General features: G+C 42.1%; 1 protein-coding gene across 1 annotated transcript; it reads left to right on the top strand.

The window, feature by feature from the left end:
- The first annotated feature begins 1,164 nt into the window (after positions 1–1,164).
- LOC119011103 (putative selection and upkeep of intraepithelial T-cells protein 1 homolog) lies at positions 1,165–11,777 on the top strand. Its single transcript, XM_037083941.1, has 8 exons — positions 1,165–1,203; positions 4,808–4,836; positions 5,811–5,875; positions 7,437–7,739; positions 8,107–8,379; positions 9,257–9,382; positions 9,503–9,554; positions 9,780–11,777. The coding sequence occupies exons 1-8, from the start codon at positions 1,201–1,203 to the stop codon at positions 9,826–9,828; spliced, it is 900 nt and encodes a 299-aa protein (XP_036939836.1). The 5' UTR covers positions 1,165–1,200; the 3' UTR covers positions 9,829–11,777.
- Positions 11,778–27,298: the final 15,521 nt, after the last annotated feature.

Genomic DNA, 27,298 nt, shown 5'->3' on the forward strand with positions numbered 1-27,298 from the left:
CTCTTTCCTTGTGTGTCCTGTTTTAATTCATTCTTCGTGTCTTTGTGTGTTTCCCTGCTCACTTGTATTCCCAGTGGTCTGTTTCCCTCTTGTACTCTCATGTTCACGTGTTCCTCCCCAGGCCTGAATTTCCCTTCATTCCCCTCAGCTGTGTTTCTCCTCCTCCTCCACCTGCATCTAATGCCCTCGTGAGTTTATCCTGTCCAGTTCAGTTCAGTCCAGTTTTTGGTTGATTCTTTGTCAGGTTGTCTATTGTGTTGTACCTGTCCCAGAATCAAAAGTTCATCCACTGATTTACCTGCATGCTGCCTCCTGCAACTGGTTCCACCTTATCCGCTCTCAGTGTGACATAATTCCGTCACTCAAATCTGCCCTTACTGGCACAAGGAGTTACAGTTTACCGCCATTTACAGCAGTGAAGGATTTATGCATTTATAACCCTGAACCCGACTAGATGGCATCTTAATGACTGCCTATTGTCATTTGTTTTGTTTTTTCAGATTGTGAATGCAATTTTACTTGTAACTTGTAAGTGTTTCCTTGCATGTGACCCATTTTACAGAAGATTAAATCATGCCCTATGAGATTATGTTCTAATAGCACATTGGATCATCAAACTCAGGTGAACTCTGACCTTTACTTTGCACTTCCCATAGTGACACATCCTGCCAAATGACAGTCGCAGCTGAATACCACGTATTCAACTGGACTGAGATCTCTTCCAGTGAACCGCGTGTCAAATGGTCTGATGAAACTCGTAAACAAGGAAGTTTGTAAAGCTGTCTGATGTCCTACGTCACATAATGTAGCGATGTAGTGAAAGAACACACACACACACACACACACACACACACACACGCGATGTGCCCACATGATTCATCGGAAACCTTTATAAGCTGCTCGCCAGTAAGTTAGAAATGGAGGTCAAATTTCAGCAAAACAAACACACACTAAGTACACACACTAATACATCTGTTACTATCATGTTGTATTCAAGGAACAAGAACAGGTTTTATACAGCTAACAAAGACAGTGTTTAGGGCTCAGGTTGAAATCAAGTTGTTCATGACAGATTGCTGAACTCATGTAGTTTCGATAAGGTGGGATAAAGCTTGCTATGCGTCATTAAGCTCCACCCCTAAACTTGTCTGTATCAGAGTCCACTTCCTCTCTCAGATACAGACGGAGCAACGCATCAGCATGGTAGGAGCTCTCTCCACTTGTCTCTTTCAAAAACAGTTACTTGTCTTGATTCAATGTGATATTGTTATCGTTGTGAATGAGGCTTTTATTGCTGCCATGTCGACAATAGGAGGAAGGGCTGCCTCTCATGTACGAACATAGTTTCCTGTTTGAAAGAAATACTTTATCAAGCAGCAGAGCTTGAATAATGCTGTGTGCACACGCTTGTGTGTGTGCTCATAGCTCAAAAATCTAAATCTGGTATGCGCTTGGTTGTTGAGCAACCTACAGTTGTTTAAGCAGAAGCAGTGAACCGAATCATTAAGTCAGATTTAGCCGCGAGTAAACTACAAACAATATCACAAGGAATATCTCACCGTAGGAAAGATAAGCACATGCTCCTGAATAAAAAGAACCGGGAAAGTAACTCAGCCTGGTCTGCGTAACATTTTTGACTAATACAGAAAGCCAGGTGCGTGTTGACAGGGTAAATCACTGCCAGTTTTGGTTAATACATGTGTTCGCCGATCTCGTACATGACTGGTTTAGTTCTGAGATATCTTTGCCAAGTTACTCAAGTTACAGGATACAAATATTCCAGGAATGTAACGTGACAAAGAAACAGTTAGCCAGCAGTCATGACACCGCTGTGACCTTACTTGACAGTTCAGTATGCGAAGGGTCCAAAATCAATGACAGTGAGAAAGGAAATAGAAAGTCAGATTGCGAGTTATTATCCTTGAAAGGGACAGTGCAGAGTGAAGCTGCGTAGCAAAACAAATACTCCTCTCTCGTCTCGTGTCATCAGTTTCACACCGCAGCCAAGTCCTGTAGGTTTTCCGCCATCGCAAATATGTCACACTGCTCCCACATTAAAAAGACTTTTGTGATGTGCGTGTGTGAGTGTGAGACCGGCATGTGGTTTCATAACTTATCTGTTTGCCAAAACGCAAGTGACATGTGTTTGTTTCCTCAAAACAATATATTAGTGTGTCTACTGTTGTGCTTTGCAAATCATGTGGCGTCGTGCAGGAACTCCCTTTACCAGTTAATTTCATGAAAGGCGCACTATTTAATTTTGGGGAAGAAATTTTAATGAGAAGGGAAACATTTTCATTGCCTGATGAACAAACTTTTTTTATAGCTTCAAACAGAGTACTGAGGACCTCAGTTTCCTCTGACAACAGCTCGTTTATTCAATTATGGAGAGATTAGTATTTCTGACTTTGTCATATTAGCTCACTAATATCGCAAATATTAAAATTCTGAGTTTGAATTTATTCTCCAAAACAGTATAGCACATCTTTAATCATTGGTTGAGCTGGCCGTGAATAGAAATCTCGCTCTTGGATAACAAGGCCTGAATCTAAATGCATATATCAGTATATTAACTATAATGTTATATGACTAGGGAGGTCTTTCTCCCATATTCATTTACGTTAATGAGAGGACAAAAAAAATAAGAATACATTTGAATATAGTGCAGTACAAGACATTTCAAAACCCAACCTGTAGCCCCGAAAGTTGCCTCACACCTCTCAGATTCACTCTCGACAATGAAAAACAACAAAAGCTTTCACAAAGGTAGATATATTCTACTATATTGGCTAGAAACTGGCTGCTGGTGTAACAAACAGACATAGTCATTTGATGCTGTCGAAGACATGATCCCTGTGATTTTTATCCTAGTCTTAAAACAAATCAAATCATTGCATTCCATAGCTATTAATATCACTTTCACAATCAGTCCATGATGAAACTAACTACACTTAAGGCTGTACAGTACTTTGGGTAAGTATATGGCCCTTGGGAATTCCCTCTGATGTAGTTTCTGGTGAGGAGTGTCAGGCCACTCAAGGTTAATCGCGGTGTTTCCCCAGGAAGTTCTTTTTCTATAAAGGCTATTTTTTGTTGCAAAGTACTTGATTTATTATATTCTGTGGATCTGTGTTTTAAGAGAAGGTTTCACTGCAAAGGGAAGGAATGAAAGTAGCCCAAGTAAATTCTAGACTGTGTAGTATGTACTCCAAAACAGTATGAGTACAGTAACACCAGATGTCTCAGAAGACAAGGTGCATGATACACATTGACTGGCAACTTTCACACTTCCTTTCCTATTATCCTGTAACACCATACTCTACAACTAACACACTTGAGATATTGTTAACCACCTGGGAGTTTCCCAAGGCCTTAGGTCTAGCTTGCTCAAAACAGCTAATGAAATCAGTGTTTTTTTCTTGAGGGAAATTGAGGTTCTACACACCAACAGATGAAAGTATGAACTAACTGAATATGTATATATATATATATATAGAGAGAGAGAGAGAGAGAGAGACAGAGAGAGAGAGACAGAGAGAGAGAAGTAGAGAAGTAGTAACTTTGAGCATCTCATCTATTATACCACATACAGAATAATAAATGACTCAGAAGGCACTGTTTGCCACTGTGATGGCAGTTTCCCCCAGCAGGTACAGGAATAGCCGACACCCCTCTACACAACAACAGAAACAGTTTTCAGTAATACTGCTCACTTAAGGGACTTTCCTTGAGCTTGTTGACAGTTGAAAACACAGTATTTTCAGTGTTTTATTTCAGGTGACAAAAAAACATTTTACTTCTCAACACTGACTGGGAAGGGGCAGTCAAATATTTCAGATAAGATTGTTTTTTTTTGGGGTTTTTTTGATTGTGTGTTGAAGAGAGTGTTTGCTGTTCTGCCTTTCCACTGAACACACACTCCACACGCTGTCCACCCTGTTTTGAATAATCATTTTCAAATTAACTACAAAGTGAAAAACTTTACAACATTTTAGATTTACATCCTTGATTCCGAAATGGTGGGATGCTGTTCAAAACATAAATCAAACAGAGTGTGATAGCGGTAAACAGTAAAAAGACAGTATAACTTTAATGTGTACTAATGTGCAACGTCTTTGTAACCTGACACAGATGGTTCGTTTCCTATGAGGGTTTGTTTCACAAATCCATCCAGGAAGGAGCTGCTAGAAACAGCTCCAAACAGCTTGGAGAAGTCAGTCAAAAAAATACTGAAGGTGATCATCTGTCTTTAACTATCACAGGCTAACTACAACCAATCAGATCGACAGTAGGACAGTTCTACCAGCTGTGCCAGTTGTCAAATCTAACTCTAACAAAACTGGTCACAAGAAGGGCGAAAACATCTTTTCCAATTAGAAAAGCCTTCAGTGCCAGTTACAGTCGCTTCTCACCGTTGTCTCATCTGAACCACACCTGTAGCTGCTGCCACTATTTCCTCAGCAATTATGTGGCTCGAAGCCTGGCACTGTTTGCAAATGACTGCATTCTGTTTTAATTGACGTGTAACACAGCATCCCAACTTCGGAACAAGGTTGTATGAAAAAATTGGGTAAATCAATCAGTAACCTGCTTAATAAGAGCAAATAACTCACTGGTCTAATATGATCCACATAGATGATTTCAGCATCACCGGCAATTCTTTTATTTCCGCTCGAGCGCTCAACTGCGACCCCCCCCACTCCAATAGGTTCCTGTCTGGTTAATACTGCTGTGCACTGATCTAAATGATTACATGAAAAGACACCAGTCCTAAAACAAGTGATGAATGTGTTTCTCTTTTCAATAGGCTTCATCTTGCAATCCTCATCATTTCTTGTAAGTACCCCTGTCATTTACTGATGATGCCATCATGATTTAGAAATATCTGCTGAAGACATTACAATGCAGTACAATGCTGTGACTCATAAACTATTTTAAAATTGTCTGGACTTCAGCAGATGTTTGCTGTGGATGTCACCGTGAAAACTCATGAACTCCAGTCCAACTTTTGATGTTTTTATAAGGGTGGGGCACCTAAGAGGCTTTGTATAGGAAGTAGTGGTGATCAGTGATCTAAATTTAATACTGATCCACCGATCAAGAGTATTTTCTGATTCAAACACCCACTTGATTACTGTAAGTCAACCACAAAAGATTCCCAGGAAACAACAAAATATCCCAGAACCTACAGGTTTCATATTTGCACCGATTTTCACTCTTGTGATGAAGTCCTAAATTGTACTTTTATTGAAGTAATCCAACATAATTAACAGAAAGCTGTCAACCAAACAATGGTTTAAGGGTCATGAACTGAAGAATGTATGACCACAACACAAACCCAACCTCAGGGCAAGAACACTCACAGTCTTTTTCAAACCTTCATTGAGGTAAATGTATTTCCTGTAGTGAGTATTTCTTCTCGTAACTCCCCTGACTCCTCAAAAGAATCATTGAGGTCAACAAAAGGAGGAAATATTGATAAGAACCTTATGGATCTGTAAAGAACACATTGCGAACAACTTACATGTTCATGCTTATGAACTCTGTGTACTTATTTTTGTAAAGGAGGAGGCGGGACAGTTTTGTTTCAGTTTTAGAGGGGATGACGGTAACAGAGGGGGCCAAGTTCAGTCAGATTTGATCCGTCATTAAGCACATGTGTGACAACAGAAGAAGTGAATTGAACTACACACTCGCAGCATTCCTGGGAATAGGATCATGGCGACTGAAAAGTATTGTCTGTGCTGTGTTATGCCCCAGTGTTACCAAGGTAACAATGTAAACATTGTATTTTCCCTCTGTCTTCCAAGAAGCCAAAGGTTTTCCCAATTGCTGGCTCTGGTTTTGACTATGACGTGGATCTTCACTGCCAACGGTGAGTTTTATAAATGTGCATAAATAACAAACCTATCTTATCTTCTTATTTTACAGTGAAACTATTTGTTTGTATAAAAAGAGGATTTCTCTGATGTCATAGCAGCATGCATGGCTGCATGTGAATAAAAAAAAAATGCCTGAAGTATTACAAACTAGCCGTGGGGAAACTCCAAATAAATCAGATAGCCACACATTATGTGATAGGTGTGCCGGCAGAGATGAACACACAGAGAATAAATTAGTTTACTACACCCGACAGTTTTGTTTGTTTGTATGACTATTTTGGTTTTAAAGGAACAGTTCAAATTTTAAAAAAGGGAGGGAAAGGCTTTCTTTCTTGCCAATAGTTAAAGGAGCAATTTTCATGGCTGGAGTTTTAGTTCCAAACATTCAGCAAATGAACTAACATTATGGAAAACAACGGTGTTGACGTTATGCCATATCGCACCGTGCTGCTACGATGTCTGCTGAAGTTAGCGTGCTAACCAGTGAGCCCCGGCCTGTCCTGTCGCATAATTCCACTCTGAATAAGCGAGAGGTGAAAGTCTAAGAGTGTGTCTCGTCATCCTCAAAGTCATATTCCTGGTCAGAACTACTGTGACTCCCCTCCATACAGTATCCCCTCTCTGACCTTAGCAGGTGTTGAGGTTTCCGGTCATGCTTACTCTCATGTCAGCCTGCCCAGTCCAATCGAGCTAGGCCCTGTCTGGTGTCGTTTGCTCTATCTATCTATCTATCTATCTATCTATCTATCTATCTATCTATCTATCTATCTATCTATCTATCTATCTATCTATCTATATTTTCACTTGGATAGATAGGACCCTGTGTTGAAGACCTAGGATTTAAGGCCCATAGATTTACTATCACAGCCCCACTACATTGTATGCTAACCCAGATGTTAGCAAGCTCTGTAGCCTCATTTAGCCACTTGTTATTAACTGCCGTTTTTCAGTCACATATAACCTTTATAATGCAACTGTGGGGTATTTAATGATGTATTGTACGTCTTGGAACAAAGCACTTAGATATTTTAAGCCTGTGTTAGCCACTGACTGTATTTCAAAGAACCTTGAGACACGGGAAGTGGAAGTGCAAAAATGCCAACCTTTTTCAGGGTCTCAGGATTAATTCCTTCTGCACACTGCGTGTGGCAAGCTGAGGACAGTCAAAAAACGCAGTTGAAATCTAAACAAAGCTAAAGCATTCATGAAGTTACCAAAAACACCTACGCATAAGGTGATAATGAAAAGTAAAACCTAGCTCACTATAACACCAATTTCGATACTGTGACCTTTAGATCGTGTAAACATGGGGGACACCACTGGTAATGCAGTTAACACAAAAGACAGGCCAAATAAAGAGGAACTGAGATTTGTCTACTACGTCATTTGGTGGAGATCTCATGATAAAAACTCCTGACCTTTACACCCACCTACAGCTTAAATTAACAACTGTTTTCTTAACTGTATTCAGCTTTGCCCCCCCCCAACATTTCTGCATTAGATTGCATTATATTTTGCTCTAACCCTTTACTCCCCCTTACCTTTCCTTTGCAGGAAGTGTGGAGCACATTGAAGTCCGAGGGGAGGTTGGTGGGAATGTGACCATTCACTGCCCGTCTACCAAGCACAAGACTATCTACCTTTTCTACTTTCAAAGAGGTGACACATTCATCAATGGGTACTTTGCAAAAAAAACTATACCAGATGACATGAAGTGGGAGAACACTAGAGTGGATAACGGCAGCACAACACTGCACATGTATAACCTGAACATCTCACACATCGGGACCTACAAGTGCATTATCCGGTACATGGACGGAACTGAAAATTTTGACAACGTACACCTCAGTGTCACAGGTACGTGTTTGTTAAATTAAATGTAATGTCTTTCATCAACTGTTACACTTGTTAAAGTGAAGATGTGCTGTTTTCATTTTATGTCACATCAGAGTTCAACCTGTTTCTTCCATTCGTGTCTTCACCATACAGATGTATTCATTGTATGAGGTTAATGTTTATAGGATAAGCATTATGTTTAGGCCTTACAATCAGTAGAATTCCCACAGTTTGCTGAGTTGTCTGTGACACTTTGATCTTGGACCTGGGGAGTGAAATCTCTTGGCATCATAAAAAAGGGTCTTGGTGATTAAACTAATAATGGCAACTGACATGTTGTAGATATATGACAGTGCTCTTTTTTTCTGTGTCCCTCTCTCTGTCACAGCCACCTACAGCAAACCTGAAGTTAAAGTGGTTTGTAGTGATGACAGCCCCACTTGTCTGGCAACATGTACATCGCATGGGGGCTATCCTAGCAGCACCATGGATTGGAGGGTATCTAGGAGTCAGATGTGGAGGCGGGTGAATAAAAGTGAAATGGAAGATCGGAACACTTTGATGTTTAACAGCTCCAGCACTGCATCCTTCAATTGCTCCGAGGGAGAGTTGATGTTCAATTGCACTGTAGGCAATGTCACAACAGAGATGTACTCCATCTGTGAGTATTAAAATAAAATAAAAACAAGTCCTAATGGTTTCTGTACCAAAATCCTTTTTTTACCCTGGGAAAGTTTTGGGAAGTGAAAGGCAATGGAAAGCCCTGTCAGTGGCTACTTTTTCAGGAATATCTGAGGGAAAAATTTTTCAACCTTTAATATCTTTTCAATGATGTATTGACTTCAACACCAGAGGAAAGGAAGTACTTTTGTACAAGTCTATACATATATTCAGTGTATTACTTAAAGGGTCAGTTCATGCAAGTTCCAGAAATCGTGTTTACTTACTTTTTTACGGATCATTTTTGTCTGAACCAGTTTTGAAATCTCCTTTAATGAGATATCAGTTTCACTATGACCAGTTTTGATTGGGACTACAGTAGCCCATACTTGCCTTGCTGTGTTCGAGAATAATGGTTACACTGATTGCGACGATGCTAGATGCTAATGCTGCTTTGGAATGTTTCTTTTTCAATGATGTTGTTTCTGACGCTTTTCAAGTCCTGGCCTTTTGAAGAACAATTTGAAAGAATATTTTTATGCAACAAATCCTGTGAAAAGAATCAAAGCAACAGTGAGCTGATCTCACTAGCAAGTAAAGCAAGTAAATTATTCAACAACATCAAAAATGTCACTGTAAATCCTACAGTTGTTGATCTACATCTTCAGTGGGAACACACTTGTTCTAGGTTTAGTGCCGCAGACCGGGTAGTTAAAACGCTGAGAGAAGGATTAACTAACACATTCTCAGTTTTGGTCTTTTGATGGGGTTATTGACAAACCCATTAAATTATTAGATCATAAATAGTCGCATACTCACCTGTCCAAGTTCAGAAATATTTGGCTCTGATAAATATCCATTCTTATCCAAATGTAAAGGCAAAGGTCCACCTCCACCTGTCAAAAATGCTGAGATATTAGCAGCCATCATCATCATCGGTGTAGTGGTCGTTGCCATTATAGTGACGTCAGTGCTGTATTGGAAACACAAGAGAAGACAGCGAGGTAAGGAAAGACATAGGCTCTTCTACACACTTGCATATCCCTGAAGCAATACGAAGATGCAAGTAATGACCCCAAAGTAATGAGCAGAAGACTGACAGCTGTTTCTCTGTTGGCTTTCAGGAGTAGCAGCAGCAGACGTGAGGCAAGAGTGGAGAGTAAACGGACAGGAGGAGTAAGTAGACGTTTACTTGACACAATTTACCACATTAAAAAGGACACAACCCTTCGATTTAATTAATAAGCAATGTAAAATGTAAGCTGATGAGGCTGAGAGCGTGTGCATGTGTAACGTGTAATGTTCATCACATACACGGCTCACAATTTTAATCATCGTTGTGTTGCCACTGGCCCCATCCCTCCATTTTTCATTCTTTACTTTGTTTTTCATCTTCTCCAGGGAGGCAGTGAAACTCAAAGAAAACGGCGGAGGGAACGAGCAACCTTGAGTTTGGCATTGGTGAAGAAGATCATCCGATTTCTACGCGGACTGATCATTTTACATATTGTATAATTAACACTGTATGTCACTCAAGGGTACATTACATTAGTGACTGACTGGCTACAGATAAACTAGTTGCATAAGGCCAGTGACCGCATGAGTCAGTGACTGCGCACTGTCAACATTTGACTTCTCAGTCTTTGAGGAAGTATTCGTCTTCAGTCTCATTTTACTGGCGATCAAAGTGCGTACATGAACTGGGAATAGCCTACTTCTCAAAAAAAGGACTTTTCCAGTGGTTTGTGGCGAGATTGTTGTGTACAGGAAAACAGACTCTGAGTGACACACCTACCGGCACTGTGAGCAGTAAAATCAAAAGTACAAAAGACTGTACCTAAAGTTTGATGTCGTGCATGTTTAAGTGTTACGCTGACCTCTGTGGGAAGAAGACAGATCTGTTAATGAAGAAACAAGAAGGAAAGTTTGGGTGCTCACCATTGTAAAGAAGTAAACTTCAGGTAAATGTGAGGTGTACTTGAAATCAAACTGAACAACTGGAAAAAGGGATACCCCTGGGCTTACTTCAGCTACACTTGACCGAGCCATGAAGGACAACAGCAATAGCTTTGTGAGCTGGGAGGGTTTGTAGAGAGGTGGCTATTGACTTCATCAATTGCTTGAGAGAGAGGTTCAAATTTAATGCTTTAATTTATCCAGGCCTGGAACCTGGAATTTCAGTCCTGTTTATTATAAACTGACTTAATCCTCCTTCATTGTTTGTCAATGAACTGAAGTTAATTTATTTTTTTTATTGTTATAACTGTTACGCTGACTAAAGCTTTTTATCCACATTTTTTTATTGTGGTATATTTATTGTGTGTTGCTGCTATAGTTGTAGTTCTAACTGTCAAGATAAGGTGTCATGATGTTCCACTGGTCAACAGTTCCTTTCCCCAGTGCTTCCCTTCTTCTATGCAATCTGTGAGATTTTCTACAATTGTCACTTTTGGACTGTGTTTCATGATTTTTAAATACAGTATATTGTTGTTGTTGCACTTTATGTGTTTTCCTAAAGTCGCCTTTGTGTCAAAAATGTATTTTTCTTCTTGTTTCTAGTTGAATGTTTGAGATCCACCGTGTAGAATGATGTTTGTGTCTGACACTAGAAGGCTGTTTTTACATTCTTTGCTAAATGTGTAAATTACTCTGCTCACTGGTAATATATAGTATGATGTGTAACATCACAAATAGTTTGGAATCAAATGCCAGTCCTATGTTGGGCACAAGTGTGATATGGAAACTTGAAGCTTCCGCACACATACACTGCACTGAAAATGGATGGAGAAGGAAACATGTTATTGTGCGGGGGTTCAACTTGGGAAATTGAAAAAATTTTGTTTTTTTCTTTTTTTACAATAGCCTACGGTCTTAAATGTTCAGCCATATGGATTTTTTTTAAACTTTCATCAAAGTCACATATAGAACAGTCGTGTTTAGTTTTAGAGTGACCGAAGGGTATGTTATTTCCCTCACTTGGTGTCCAGTGTTTTAGTCTTTATTTAGTCAAATGACCAGAAGTGGAAGCTGGGAAAATACGAAAGCCAGAATCTGGTTTCGAGGCTGAATTTGCTCCATGCATTTTGCTGTTTCAGTTATAGATTCCAGTATTCCAGGATTCCCCTGTATAGTGCAATGTTGAGTATGACGGATGAAATGTTTTTTCCCACTTTTTTAAATTAAATTGCTGTTAATTTCATCGTTCATACTTTGGTCCTTTCTCTGGTGACTGTTCTCATGTTGAATAACGTTTCTGTATACTGTATTGCCCCATATTTATTTCACTGTATGTCTTTCTCTCTCAATATCAAACTGTAAATTGTTCATCCTGTTTATATGCTTGTGGGTAAGGAGACCTCTGTTAATCCTCCTTCCTCTGAATTACAAAAGAAACTCGAACGGCTGCTTTCATTTCTCGAATCTGTACAAAACACACTGCCAGTTACTTCACATAACTTCCTGTGAAATGTACAAGCACTGATCAAACTGGAGTACTTTCATTTTTAATGTGTCATGGGAAGAATTGCACAAATTTTCCACTCACTTCAATACATGGTCAGAATTTACTATTTGAACTGCAGTAGATTGTGTTCATACAATTTAAACGTGGAGGCTCAGCTGAGGATTTTAGTCACAGAGAAGGCCACAGCTACACGCAACTTGTTCAGTTGCAATATAATCTTATTGCCACTAGATGTAGTACTAGCACCACCGTGTCAACACCGCTGTCATGGCTGATCGGTGCTGTGTGTTTGTATGTACCCAAACATCAGAATATTGCTGTGAAGTACCACATCCATGAGTCTGATCACATCCGCCAGCTAGACTGCAAAAGCTCAAAAACTTCCTCTCTACCTGCCCAGGGAGTGAAACTGTTTAGACATTCGGCACACAGTGTACAATCAGAGCAATGAGAACAAGGATACAAGACGTCTCCCTCTGACCTCAGTATGTGGTCAACTGCTAGTGGAAGGTTTGTTGACGGGGAAGAAAAGGGTGAGGTGAGGTGAGGTGAGGTGCCAAGGACAGGAGATAAAAGGCCATTTTCTCACATAACCCTGTTGAGTCCAGCAGTGGAGGGAGTACTCAGACCTTTTACTTAAACCAAATAACCAATGAAAATACTGTGACAATAGTTCTGTATGTCGTTGTGCGATCAAAACCTCCAGTCTAACCATCAAATTGTAGATAAAGTATTAAAAGTGCAAAATGCAGAACAATGTCCTCTGTGACTGTTCAAATAGTATGTATTATATTATTAGGTTACTTTATGATTTAATGATTTGTTATAAAGTCATAATCCTCTGATTGTATTTCTCCATTGAATGAATGACCTAAAAGTAGTGAAATGGTGTCACAGCAGCCCACAGTGAGGCCTTTACAGAGCTGATTTTGTCCAAGCAACAGTCTAAACCTCAAAATGATCAAAAATATACTGTGAAGTTGTTGTTTTTGATTTGTGATGCTGGAACCATGACATGTTTTGAAATGACTTAAATTATTAGCAAACAGTTGTCAACTAAAAGTGCAATATGCAAGAATTTTACTTTAAAGCAGTCAAACTCTATTAAAACTAAATTCATCAATGAAATGTGAAGGAATAATTCATTTGATGTTATGTCAAATATGTTTATGTTATGCGCTCGATGCCTGTTAGTGTTAGCATGTTAAAATCTAGGCCAAGGCCGTCTCTTAATACCTGAAGCAGTGTTTGGTCTGTCCTGCGACAGTGTTCACTGAAAGGCTTCTGAGCCTGGGTTCCTTTGCTAATTACGGCTAGTTAGCAAGATTTAGCAGTTACTCTAGTGATGCACTGCCCCCTGCTTGTTTGGAGTATGAACTCAACAGGTTGCCAGTAATATGTATTTATTTACATTCCACCACTGTCTAGGACTGTTTCTTACTTCTTCCTCTCCCTCTTCTTTATCTCTCCATTTTCCCAATCTCTTTCTCCCTCTTCACACATTTCATTCTCTCCGGGCACACCTCCACCTCTCTTCCTCGCTCGCCTTCTCTCGCTCCCATGAGTCACAGTGACAGGCTGTCAGTCCACCTCTCTGCCCTGTGTTTACATTGGGCAGCAGAGCAGCACCAGGCTGGTTGCACTTCAGGAATGTAACCCCCAAGGTCCCTGCCCTCCTTCTCCTCCTCCAACTCCCCTCTTTGCCCTTCTCCCCTCCTCTTCTCTTTCTCCTTCAGTCTTTTATTCCCCCATTGCGCACATTCACCCCTTCTCCTCACTTTCCTTCTGTTCCCTCTTCCGTCATTTGCCTTCCGCTCGTCTCCTCCCTCCAATTATCCTCCCCTCTGCCCCATCGACCCCCCCTCTCCGCCCCCACGAGCTCCCCTTCCTCTCCCTCCGCCACCTTTCTCTCCTTCGAACCTCCTCCTTCTCCCCTCACCTTTATCTATCCCCTTTTTAAAATTCAGAGTGCATTGTCCAGACTCACTCACTGCCGCGCCCCCCCCAACCCCCCACACACACACACACACCAACCCCAGCCACCATTCCCCTACCATCATCCCCTCACCTCCCACTTCCCTCCATCGCTCTGTCCTCCCTCCCTCATTCCTCTGCTGTCTAACCCAAACAAACCAGGGAGGACTTTCCTCTGTGGTGGCTGCAGAAGAAACACACCACATGTCAGACTGGGTTTAAACATAAACATTAGTCAATTTGAGGTACTGGAAAAGGATATGAGGCGCTTAAGTTCAACATGAGATAGAGCTACTATGGGGAAATCTTAATGCTGAAACCGACCACTGAATATACAAAAGTCAGAGCAGAGAGCAGTAAGTTTTAGTGTGTATGGGCAAAGGTTTGGGATGGGGTAATTGTATCAAAGAAATAGTAAAACCAATGGACTCCACAGAAAAACAATAAAAAGCCATACATTGGTTTGTTCATGTTAAAAACTCAAATTTTGTTAGCCTCAGGGGGAGTCTAGACGTTATTATCAGTAGCAAACCAACTGTAAATAGCCTAATTAAAGGTGCAATATGTAAGCACTGGCCAGCTGTTGTAGTCAAAACAAATAGGGGTCAGCATAGGACCAGAGTAACAGCTAACTGTTGCTGCCGTTAGCTAGTTAGCTTGGTTAGCTGAGCATCTAGTGGTCTGGATAGGGAGTTCACAACAGTATGGGAGTGTTTATAATGTTTGCCTATTATTATTATTATGCAGTTGATGATTTATGTCAATTTCTGAATGTCCTCTACTAAAGCTCTTAAAAATTGCACCTTTAAAATCTATTGTGAGATTAAAAACAAACATCTTAAAGGATGGAAACGCTTGTAGAAACTGCTCTATCTGAACTGCAGATCTCAGTTTTGTTTCCAGATGTAATTAAGCATGTGAAGAATGAAAGTCTTTATAGGCACTTTAGGAGTCAAGGCAAAGAAAGCAGATCTAATAATTATGAACAATCTGAGTGGACGGTTCTGTTCTCCAGTGACGCAGCAGGGTGTATAATCTCCTGCTTTAATGGAGAACCTTTTCAGTCGGGACACGGCCCTGTGGCGTTTCTCAGCGAGAGGCGTGTGACCTCTGCCACACTGTTCTGTGTGCAGTCCATACCAAGGGATTTATAATCAGATTACACTAGTTATGAAAGTCAACTAGATTAGTTTTAGTGCGAGGAGCCGGAGCACAAGGCATCGATTCACAGCGGGAGAGCGGAGCTGATCAGCGTGAGGGAGGCTGGGCTGTTAACGTTCTCAAAATAAAACCAGGCGTTTCACTGTCATAAGTGTGTGTGTGTGTGTGTGCGTGTGTGTGTTTGTATGTGTGTGTGTATGTGGTGTAACCGTGAGGAATAAAGTGGAAAATCCCAGCATGAATTACACCTACATTTATTTTGAAAAATTGTTTTACTCTTTTGTAAAAAAAAAAAAGTTTTTTGTGTGTTTTGTAATGAGCCACACATTGGCAGCCCAGGCCCAGATTAAAATGCTGGCATAGTTTGTTGCTGCAGACCACAGATGTATTAAAGTTGTAAGCTTTATACTTTAATCAACATGTCTGCAGTAATTGTCATATTACATTCAAATTACATTATGAGGATGGCTGTCAAGTCTTTCATTTTTGATGAGACGTTTTGACAGTTTGCAGACAAACACTGGATATTATTTATGAGAAATTATGACTGTGTTTGTGATGACAAAAGTTGGTACATCTATGAAAGGTCCATTTTGTAAGCAAGTTGGACTTTAAGTCTCATTCATCAACTTGTAAATACTGACACTTTCGGATGGTGACCAACCCATCCAACAATCTCAAAGTGTCAGTACTTGAAATTGGGAAGACAACTAGTCTAAATGGTGATTGAAAAAATGTTGCACTCTGAATGTCTGACAACTAGTCATGAATCATGTTTTCCCTGCTGTTATTTCTAACATTAGTGATGTCGAAACAACTATCAGCATCAGCAATTACTTAGAATTAGTTGTTGACTAAAGTTTCTCGCTTCGAATTTTGGTGCTGCATTCCCCTTTTGTGGAAAGTGTAACAGACACCTTTTGTAGGCAAGTTAGTCAGAAGAAACAGAATGAGGCTGATGGAGCAGAGACACGAGAGGGACCGGGCAGGTCAGGGGGTTCAGCTGTGCCGCTTCAGCTGAGTGATCACGTTGTTGCTGTCTCTGCAGAAAGCCTCTCCCTGACCCCCATTGACAGGAGAGGTGACCTGGAAGCATTTATCACCTTGGTGCTTTCTGACCCTTGACCCAAAGCCTGAGATAGGGAGAAGACACACCAGAGGGAAGAAGGGAGGAGGATAAAGAAAGATGGGCAGGGGGCATCTATCTATCTATCTATCTATCTATCTATCTGTCTATCTGTCTATCTACCTATCTGTCTATCTGTCTATCTACCTATCTGTCTATCTGTCTATCTGTCTATCTGTCTATCTATCTATCTATCTATCTATCTATCTATCTGTCTATCTATCTGTCTATCTATCTGTCTATCTATCTATCCAGACTTGCTTCCTGCTCTCTAAAGTTATAGTGGCAGGTTTATGAAGCTGTTGGACGCCATGGTGGACTTTATGAGTGTGCATCAATGGCAATATTTCTCTTGGTCAGAGGATGAAAACATTGTCGGTGGTCCCGGTGTGACTGAGCCAAAAACCATCAGCAGAGACTTGAAACAGCTTGCACAAAAAACTGGGAGGGAGGGATGTTCGCTGGCTCGGCGCCCAATAGAACTATTAACACCCCTCTGTGATGGTGATACACCAAAGGCGCTTTTGGCCAAGGCCTTTTCAACTAGACTGTGACCTGGTATCTAAAGCCGCGTGTGTGCGTATGTGTGTGCGTGTGTGTGTGTGTGTGTGTGTGGACGAGCGAAATCTGAGCAGACGTTGAGTAGAGTCACATCTCCTTTGAATATTTATAGAACTGCTTAAGATGTGACCTTTACTTTTGCACGCACGCACACACACGCACGCACTCACGCAAACACACACACACACATACACACTGAGAATGCACTTTACACAGTTTCTATCCATCTTTCAATCAAACTGTACAGTAGACATTGTTATGCCGCTTGAAACACTCGGACAGGTGATCGCACTGAAGCCGACTGTCCCGCGGGAGGATCGTATGAGGGGGAGCCAACGAGAAGAAGAACAGAGGCCGGTGTGAGGGACCGGTGGTAAGATGCCCAGTTGGCTGCAGACGGCTGGCAGCTTCATGTTTCCGCAGAGGCTCAACATCAAAGGCCGTCAAGAGTATTCGTAATGTGTGTTGTGAAAGACTGCAAGTGACATCATAATATACATACACGGTGTCCGTTCCCCTGCTACATCTTATGTCTTGCTGCTGTTTCGACAGGACTTGTTCCCAAGCGCGGGTGTTTACATTTCACAGCCTGCTACTGTGGGGTTTCCGCTGCGCTGACCTTATTCGGTTGCTGCGACGTTTTCTGTCGCCCTGCAGATAACTGCATGGCCACGAACTGAAGGGTTGCGCTTTTGTCTTCATTCGCATGAGCAAGGCCTGAATTGAATTGAATTACTCCACTGTACAATAATGGGCCATAACTAAAGCCCTGTCAAATCTGGGTGTCTGTTTTCTTCCTCCAGTGTATCAGTCAGGACATTATATGGTTTGAATTGTTAAATGTGCTACAATGAGCTGCACACAGCGGTATACATTCTGCACTTCAACAGCTGGAAACAGAGAAAACAGTGGGGAAGAGACGCCGCATTCGAAAAAAAAAGGTTTCAGAAGTTTCTGTGTGTGCTCGGACCGAACGGCTCCAGATGGAGTGTACACAACTGAAACCGCAAAACGACATGAGGAAAAATGGCTGACGTGCTGTGCAAGCTTTGGATACTTGACACCAACAGGTCTCTTCAGCAACCTCGACTTAAATTTATCTACACCCCAGACGTGGTGAGGGCTTTGAGGAGGGACGGGGTGTACAGACACCAGTGTGGCAGAGATACAAGGCAGAGATGTTGCAGATTCATTTTTGTGAGTGTCAAGACACTATTGTGAGTGTGTTTAATCAAAGAAAAAAATTGTGGGCTTGTGTGTGCAAGAGTTTGACTGTGTACATGAAGGTGTGTGTATTTGCGTGTGTGTAATAAGAGACACCTGAGACAGTCAGAAGGTCATTCCTGGAGTCTGGTCACATAGCTTTGATCATTTTCTTGTCGCCTCAGAAATAGATCAGCGAGGACGGGACGGGCACAAACTCTCCCTCTTGGTGTGTGTGTGTGTGTGTGTCCAAGGGAGAGTGCTAGCCCTGCAGAATGATGGGGAACCCACACTTGTTTGTAATGCGCAAGCCTGTGTTTGCATGACTGCACTAATGCATTTGCAGCCGTACCTTTGTTTTGGCACCGCTGGTGTTTGCTGTGTGAATGTGTTCATGCACATAAATGCGTGCGGGGACAGTGTGTGTGTGCACTCATGCGAGGTGTGATCGTGGTTTAAATTCTTAGGTTGTCAAAACAATAAATTCTAGTCTCAGATCAGATTCTGAGAGCTGGCTCACTGCGTACTGCACACACGCAAGCGTGCATGGACACACACACACACACACACACACACACACACACACACACATACACACACACACACGCTAAATCTGATCATCAGTGCTCATCCTGCTGCCGGTGGATTTTTAACAAGGTGTGGTAGCGTAGGGCAAGTTTGTAAGGGGAACAGGTTTACAAGGAGCAGGAGAAGCTGTTGTGAAAAGCGATGCCCTGCTCTGTGTTTGGTTTCTCGGAATTATGACTTCAGCAATCCTTGTAAGGCTTCAGTGCAGATCTTAAAGAAGGCCCGAACAGCCTATAAAGCCTCTAAAGCAGCACACGTGTTGATGGGAAATGACTCACCACGCGGGACACCCATCATAGTGAAAGTAAACCACCCTGCCGGCAAAGATTCTCGTTATAAAAATGATTGGTCTTTTCCTGTAGAAAAACGTCAGATTGTGAGACCAGTTTTCTGTCAACAAGCAGTTGACAGAAAAAGAAAAACTGAATTAGGTTTAGGTTTATTGCACATTGCACGCTGTTATACAAAAGCACGAAACAGTGAGCCCATTCAAACTTTACAATTGCATCTACAGGTGATTTTTTATTCCTCTGATTAGCACAGCAGTCATCAGAGACTCCAGTCTTCTCTCTTCTCTTCATCCTCTCCTTTCTATCACACTACGAGAACATTTCCCCTCCATCTGCAGTTTGCCGTCAGCATCATAGTATATACACACCAGACAATGGAGGTCACCTCTGTGGATCACTGCTGCAGTTAGTTTGATAAACGGCAGAGATTATAAATCCACCTCCAAAAGTTCAAATGTAATCCCAGAGTTTTCCTCCCTTTGCTAAACAGCTGCGGATCAGAGCAGAATTTAGTGTGAGTCTGGGTGTTTACTCTTCCAGGAGGCCTGGCTCTGCACTGCACTCTGTCCTCCAGAGCTGGCCTGAAGAGTAGCCATACCCCCCTTGCTCTGGTCTTTTACGACATTCAGCTAACATTTTTTGATTTGTTGAGAGAGTGACCCCATGTGGCAGAAATTATGCATTGCATGTTTAAACGCCACTGGTTGGCTGAATTTAGGAGGTAACGGAGTATAAATAACTCCTGTGATGATGTGACCTCACAGTTATACAGACAGGCTATATATTGCTTTACAGTCACTCACGTTCCACATGTTCTCCAACCATATAAAACATAAACTTTGAACACCGAACTCCCTTCTGCTCAATCCAATATCCAAATACTTGACAACATGCACATCAACTTGCCAACTTTAAGTATGTGAACATGCCAAATTCAGCATGTTACAAAAGCACAGCTGAGGCCCACAAAGTACAGTTTAACTAGTCGAGTATGTTTATGTAGCCGAGCCTGACTTTAAAGTTAACAACATAATCTTTCCTGTAGCACCCCCCTCACGTCATACATTACTTTTATTATTCAACTTAGTTGAGCAAAATTGTATTGCCATTTGTCAGTTTTTTCATCTTTGCAATGATTTTGTCTTTTGGTGTCTTGTAAACATTCTCATCAAGCTGCTACCACATATAGTCTTTTAGTGTTGTTGATAATCTTTGACAGAAAGTAGGAAAAGGCGACAGAAGCGCTGATAATGCATTCTTTTTTTTAAAAAAAAATTAAATAAATCAGGTTTCCATATTCAGACCCTTCAAAGTAAGTCCTCATTAGCTGCTCCATGGCATCTTTTTTTCCCCCCGCAACTATACTTCAAGTCAGTTGCCATGGCAATACTCAAATGCATGTCTCCAAAAATATGTATAAAAATGTTAGACTATAATAACAACATTTAAGTAAAAAGTTCTTCTTACAAACTCTTGACACAGCCCCCCCTGACCTCTGAGTACAACATGTTGTCACTGATTTACACAATGGGGGAGATTGGTGATATAAAAGCTACAGATTTGTGCAATCATGGGAATATTTTTCGTGCTGGCAGTCCTTGCCTGAACTGACGCTGCTGGGCAGATTCCTAATCAGTGCGCAGCAAAGAGCAGTAAATTATGCACAGCATCGAGTCAACAGGTGTTCCACCAGATACAAGATCCACGGTAATGACGAAGATAAGAGAAAGCTCTCATTAGATTGATGCTCCCTCTGTGGGCTGCTCTGCATAGGATTCCAACCAAACATGGAGTTTGTCAGAGTTAACCTTTCTTTGATGACGACTCTGGTCTTCTTTGGAGCTGTTACACAGAAAAGTCGATGCTCGTTTGAATAAATGCCCGGAACAAAGGGAGTATCGTTGTTTGAAACTCTCGCACAGAGACCATGTTTGGTTGCATTTCAAAACGCGGGGAGGCCCACAGGCGCCATCAATCCATTATCAAGGTATTGCAGCATCTCATCTTTCTCAGAACAGAACAGAGCATCGGGGGAGGCGGGGGGATGCAACGCATGCTTGGCTGCCTCTCCCAGCAGTTCCAGTGAGACAAATCTCTGGAAGCAGAATAGACATTGTTAAAGCATGTCACCATGGGACGTGGTCAGGCTCACCTTCCTGTTTCACAACCCAGAAAATAGCTGAGAAACATGCATATCCACACGGACCGATGCACCCAAACAAGGAGGTATTAACACCGAGGCCTGAGGAGAAAAAACAAACAGTGCACACACACAGACATTCACAGGGGGCTGGGTGTAAATCGAAAGCATGTTGTATGCAAACAGAGCAGGGGGAAAGTCAGAAGCCCCGAGGATGGAAAGGAAGATTGTGATCAAAAAGAGAATTTATAACGAGAGAGCGGGGAATATCTGGAATTTGCGCATCCTTTAAACCAGAATTTCTCTTGCTCCTGCGAGACATGTCCATCTGTGAACACCGACAAGTCAAAAGGTAGAAACGAAATATTCCACATTACGTCTTTATTTTGCAGTGAATAAGTTTAGATGTAACTTATCACACAGCGTATTCCTCTTGACTTACAGGAATCTTTCTTCCCAGAACTGTAGGATCTAGGCTGACTCTATCCCTTGACTTGTCACTTCATTGATTCATACTGTGAATATGTAATATGCAAGCTGGAAGCCATAATAGGGAGCAAAACAAATCTGCAGCCACAATCTAAACAATGTTGAGCTTCAACGCTGTCTCAAAAGCTTTTGATGTAACAGCTCTCTTCTTTGGTGGAGGTGTTCCAGTGGGAAAGGGTACAATCGGCATTTACTCCCCTGTGAGATGACTCTGCTGTAGTCTCGACTATTTATTGGCTTCGGCTCCCACAGCAGTGGAAACTGTCACGGTTTTGTTCTTTGGTTAGTTATCGTGTGTTTTATTTTGTAGTTATATCCTCTTGTGACTTTCTTTCTGCTTCCTGCTAATATGTGTTCCTAGTGTTCTGTTTCCCTGCTGTGTTCCTGTGCACCTCCCCAGTCTCCTTTTCCCCCCAACACCTCTTTCACATCAGAACCGTTAGCACTGCCCTGTTCCCAGTGTCTCTCTGCACCTCATCCCCTGTTATTTCAGTTCATATTTAAGCCTGGGTTGTACCATCAGTCTTTGTCGGTTCATCTGTTCTTGTGTGTTCCCGATTTGTTTCTCATGTTTTTCTGTTTTTTTTCCTTTTCGTAGAACTTCTGCTGTTTTGCTTTGCCTGCCCTTTGTTCCTTTACCTGCCTGCATCTGTGTGTATTGCATTTGGGTCCATTTTGTATAAATGTGATAGGAAATGTGACATTCAGATGGACATGATCATTTCTGCCACTAATTGTTGTCTATTTTAGTGGATTTACATTAAAAACCTGCTATATTTGGTGCATAATAGCATTAGTTATAGACAAAAGTTGCATCCTCAGCAATGGTTTCCTCTTCATTAAGACTGCTTGTACTCATATTGTCTGTTTTTGTAAGATCTCTTTCATTCATGCTATCTCCTTTACTGCATTTGTCTGGGCATTGCTGTATTGTCCATCCTTTTCCCCGCTTTGTTTTCATACTTTGCATGTGTGAGGGGAAGTCAGGGAAATGAAAAATATGAACTGCATACCTTTCCACCAAATCAAATGTTGAGTGATTATGAGGCTAATGTCTCTATTGGCCTCGCTCGGCTCAGGTTGGCCAAAAATTTCTTTTTTTTTCTCTCTCCCTTACAGACAGACTGCTGTAGTGCACACACATATACAGCACATATTTTTGCTGTAATCTCCCGTAGCACCCCTTTTGTCTTTTTTTTTTGTGAATTTCTGCTCACCACGCTCTCTCACACACTCTCCTTCCTCTTTCTCCTCGAGGCCATCAATTTGCTGTCAGCTATTGATCCTGGGGTGTCAGATGGAATAACAATAGAGATGTCTTGACGTCTGGATATTGAGACGCATCAAATATACATCAAAAGGCCTCATTGATTCCAAGACTTGCTCATGAGACGGAGGGGGAGAAACAAACAAGCGCGAGCCATTTTTACAGCTGCCGGGTCTGCGTCAAATTGGACGCTGATTCTCGAACACATGCATAATTGACTAGAAAAACACCCCTTCGAAAACACCGTCGTACACAACACCAGCTTTTTGCCACGGTGTTTTTGTTGTGATGTGTTGTCTTGGTGTTCTGGCGAGCATTTTCTGGCGGAGAGCGCTGTTCAAAAATGTCCAATAGTAGAGAACGATTTCTTTAAACGGGGCATTTTTCATAACCACGTTTTCTTATCGTGGGCAGGGGGGCTCTGCTTGGCAAGCAGAAGTTCCCACAGAGCCAACAATGTGAACTAACTGGCAGTGTGAAATCTAACAGATAAGAAAACACTTTATTAAAATGAATACAAGTGTAGCGCGGAAGACACAGTCGAGTAGTTCATGTGCTGGAGACAGTTTGTCTATTCGTTTGCTTCCTAATGGGGAGAGCATGTCTTGTGTAGCTTGTCACTACTTCACCCTCAAGGCCAATCTTGCCCAGAAGCTTTATAAATCCACCAAATGAACGGCGTGCTGCTGGGGCCAGGAAAAATCTGCTCAAAATACTGCAACAGCCAAAACACATTTTTACACGCTCAAAAATATTACACGTGGCTGCCAAATTATATTCAGAAGAACAAAGCGTCTGTCCAAAAGTTTGATAGAAACCAAAGGCTGTCTTGGTGTTTTGCAAAAAGAAAAAAAAAAAAGAAAAAAAAGAAACGAAAAAAAACCTTGCGTCTCCATTTATGCCGTTTCCCTTTAACTGTAACACTGGGGCATAATGAGAGTGTTGCATGACCCGGGGGGGCTGAGCCAAACCGCTGAATGTGCGTTGTCAAATATCAAAAAATACATCGTCGTTGATCGGAAAAACAAACCTGTTTTTGCCCAAACCCTGCAAAAGTCAGCGTGAGGTTTCTGCGGCGCGCCGCTGTGTTTCTAAAAGTCATCGCAACAAAACCAGACGGAACACAGAGCCGGGCAGAGAGAAACAACTGATGAAACCCTGATCTGAGAATCAGAATGAGAATCAGTCATTCGTGTTGTTTTTGGCAGCACTCCTTAATAATAGGGAATAAATTGACTTGGAAGCGTCCCCGACTCGTCAGTCTGTCCGCCCCCCTGTCTATCCAAATCTGCCCTCCTCATCCCCCCCGCCTCCTACAATTACCCCCTCCTTCCCGCCTCAGCCCCCCACCCACACAACCCCCTTGCCCCCTTGTATCCGGCCATTTAGCGTGACAATCCATTATTTTGACGGCTCCCAGAGAAAGAAAGAGGAAAAGACAAAGAGACAGAAAGACGGGGGTTACTTTGACTTTCAGACATGGGCCCCAATTTTTTTCTTTTTCTTTCCTTCTTGCATGCCCCCCCCCCACCGGCTTCCTCCCTTTATCTCCTCTTCATCTTCCTCCTTCCTCTTGAGCCCTTTCCTCCTCTTTTTCCTCCCTCACCTTTACTCCATTTATTTCTAATTCCTCCTCCCTCGCTTATTTTCCTCTGCCACCTTCGCTCTCACCCCTCCTTTTCCATGCGCCTGTTTCTTCCCTTCCCCATTCTTCTCTTCCCCTCTCTGCCCTCCAGACCCACTCCACCCCCCCTTTACTCAGACCCCTGCAACCACTCTACACCCCTCTGACTTTTTGGCTCTGTATTGCTTCACTGCTGGCAGCCTTTTGGAAACGTGATAAGGCCTATAGAAAGAGACGAGCCAGGGTTTAAAATGTCCCAAGTCCACCCCCTCCAAACAGCCGGCACTTATATCAAACGTACACCCACCCAGCCCAATAATACCCACTTGGGGGGAAATGTCCCCAAGCAACCTCCCAGCACCCTCCACCTCTACCTCCACCTCCAGTGGGTGTTTTCCAACCCCTAAATGCTGTGAAAGCAATACCCCTCCATCCTCAACATCCTCTCTGACTGACCTCAAAACCTGTCGCAAAGCAAAAACAACCAGCTCTGATCTGATCTGAAACAGGGAAATGCTCTGCTTACTGTAACTACAATGGTTAATGCCATGTAAAACACCTTAATCAAGTTATCTGACTTGCTTCATGACAGTAAGCATAACTCGATTAAGCAAACTGGGATTATTGAATTGCTCCTGCCGTGCACGCAGCGTGCTCTGGTCACTGGTGTTTGGATTCTGTGCGTGTGTCAAAAAAGGGCCCGGAGTCAATCAGATGCAGGGCAGAAGCGTGGATAGCAGAGGCTGCGCGATAAATTACGTGTGTGGTTATCAAACACTTCAGTAAATGGTTTCCACGTTACAGACCCCACATGACAAAACAAAACATGCATTCTCACGGAGCCCTCGGGAGCACGCTGTCAAAAATGTTCATAGGGACGATTTCTTTAATAGAAAGTCATTCCAATGAAAGCAGGTCAAAGCAAGGTCTGGTGGATTAATAACAGTGACAGTGTCTGGACAGAAATGCAGAGGGTGAGCTACTCTTAGGGCTGTCACTCTTTATTAGAAATCCAAACATTCATTCAAAAGTAGGATGACAAGTTAATAGGTGACCCTTAAACACACACACAGGATTGCAAAGGGTCGTTGTTGACAAACACATGAATTAACAGTTTGATTTACATACAACATTACTGTGCGTTATAAACCCTGTTTTAAATGTTTACATATGTCAAAGTGGAACTGGGCATACGCACAAGCGATTGAGTTATGAGTGAGTACGTAACATAATGAATCCAGAAATCTATTTTATGACCTTCAGGACAATATTGTGAGACTGAAGCACGAGAAAAAAAGAGATCAGAGTCCGTTCCCTTCCTTTTAACCGTTCTCATTCCTCATATGAAACACACAGCCCCCCGAACTCTTACACTATTTCCCCGCGGACTCTGTAAAATGTGTGTCAGGGCCTCAGAAGTGTGGCCAAGGCAAACACCTGGCACAGCACAGCAATCTGCTACATTTCACCTCCGACCACAGAAATATGCACACGGGGAGTTCATACGCACAGACGTAAACTCAAACTACAGTGCAGTCTCAGTTTTTAGACGTGTGTGTGTGTGTGTGTGTGTGTGTGTGTGTGTGTGTACATTAACACATGCAGCAGACGCTCTTGAAAGCAGAAACAGTCACACTCACACACATGTGCAGACACAGTGACCCAAACGGAGGGAGAGACAAGTGAAACGTGGGCTCCACCCCCCCTTCTTTCTTTTCTGTCCCTCTCCCTGGTGGTGTGTCATGTTTCGGGGGGGATAATAGGTGTCACGGTGAGACCCCTTTGGTCTCAGCGCTCTGGGGGACTCTAATGACACACACGCGCACACGCATACACACATTCAACCGTATGAGCACAAGCAGCTCATTCTCTGGACCATGGGAACCACGGATGACTCTCCACTCCTCTCGCCTTTCTCTACCTCCATCAGCTTCTTTCTTCTTCTTCGCTCCACTTTCCCTTCGCTCCTCTCCGCTTTTATCCCATACACACAGTCATCTGCCTCAGTTCTGAGCCACTGTTCCCTCGGGTGATGTAACAAGTAGCACGCTATTGAAGTCCCTCTGCCTGTTCCCTTTTGTTTCAACAATGAATCCAGATGTCACATTTATAGACATATTGGGTGACCACTCAGCAACAGTCCCAATAAATCTGAATAACATATCAGTCACTTTCTGGTTCATAATTTGCTCCATATACTGTACATCTGGAGAATAACTCACAGCGCACAGTCAAGGTATCTGCAAAGTCAGACTTGTGATGTCATGATATCACAGGATAGGACTAAAGATAATTTGGATTTTATATATATGTAGTTTTGGACGCTTTGTTTTATAGGGTTTGGCATCCGCTGAGATCAACATCAGTGAGGAGCCACACAGGGTTTTATAGCATAGCACTGACCATATTCACCCAGTGACCATTTTCCTTTGACATCACACTAAGGGGATTTGAAAGGTTAAACACTATTCAGAGGTTGGATATTGCATATGGTGTTATAAAAATAGGATTTCACACATTTTACATATGATGTAAACAACAGCGGAGAACGGAGCCAAGCGGAGCCAGAGTCTGTAGGACTTACACATTTGAACTTCCCAGCCTAAGGGTGATATCAGAGGAAAAGGGAAGCCATATGGATCTGGTCTATTGTTCACAGAGGACATGGTTGATAACATTCTCACTAAACATATAGCCAATATAACATGCCCGTTAGCTTAGCACAACAACAGGAGCATGGGAAGAAGTGTGTTGTTTGTCTGTTGGCTGTATACAACAAAAAAATCCATTTCACACTAGGTTTTTTTTGTACATATCAGATAAATGATATATAATGTGTTAATCAGTGAGCTGTAGAGGTTCTGGCTGGTGTATTTTTGTTAGCTTTGGGCAGGCTAGCCTTTGCTACATTTTTCTCATCTTTAAGCAAAGCTAAAGCAAAATTGGTGGCTGTGAAAATGTTGATATAAAAGTTAATGTAATGTATCATTTAAAGTTTTGTATCTTATATCACGGCCGTACACTGTGAAGCATA

This window comes from Acanthopagrus latus, chromosome 2, assembly GCF_904848185.1.
Source record: "Acanthopagrus latus isolate v.2019 chromosome 2, fAcaLat1.1, whole genome shotgun sequence".
NCBI classification, from domain to species: Eukaryota; Metazoa; Chordata; class Actinopteri; order Spariformes; family Sparidae; genus Acanthopagrus; species Acanthopagrus latus.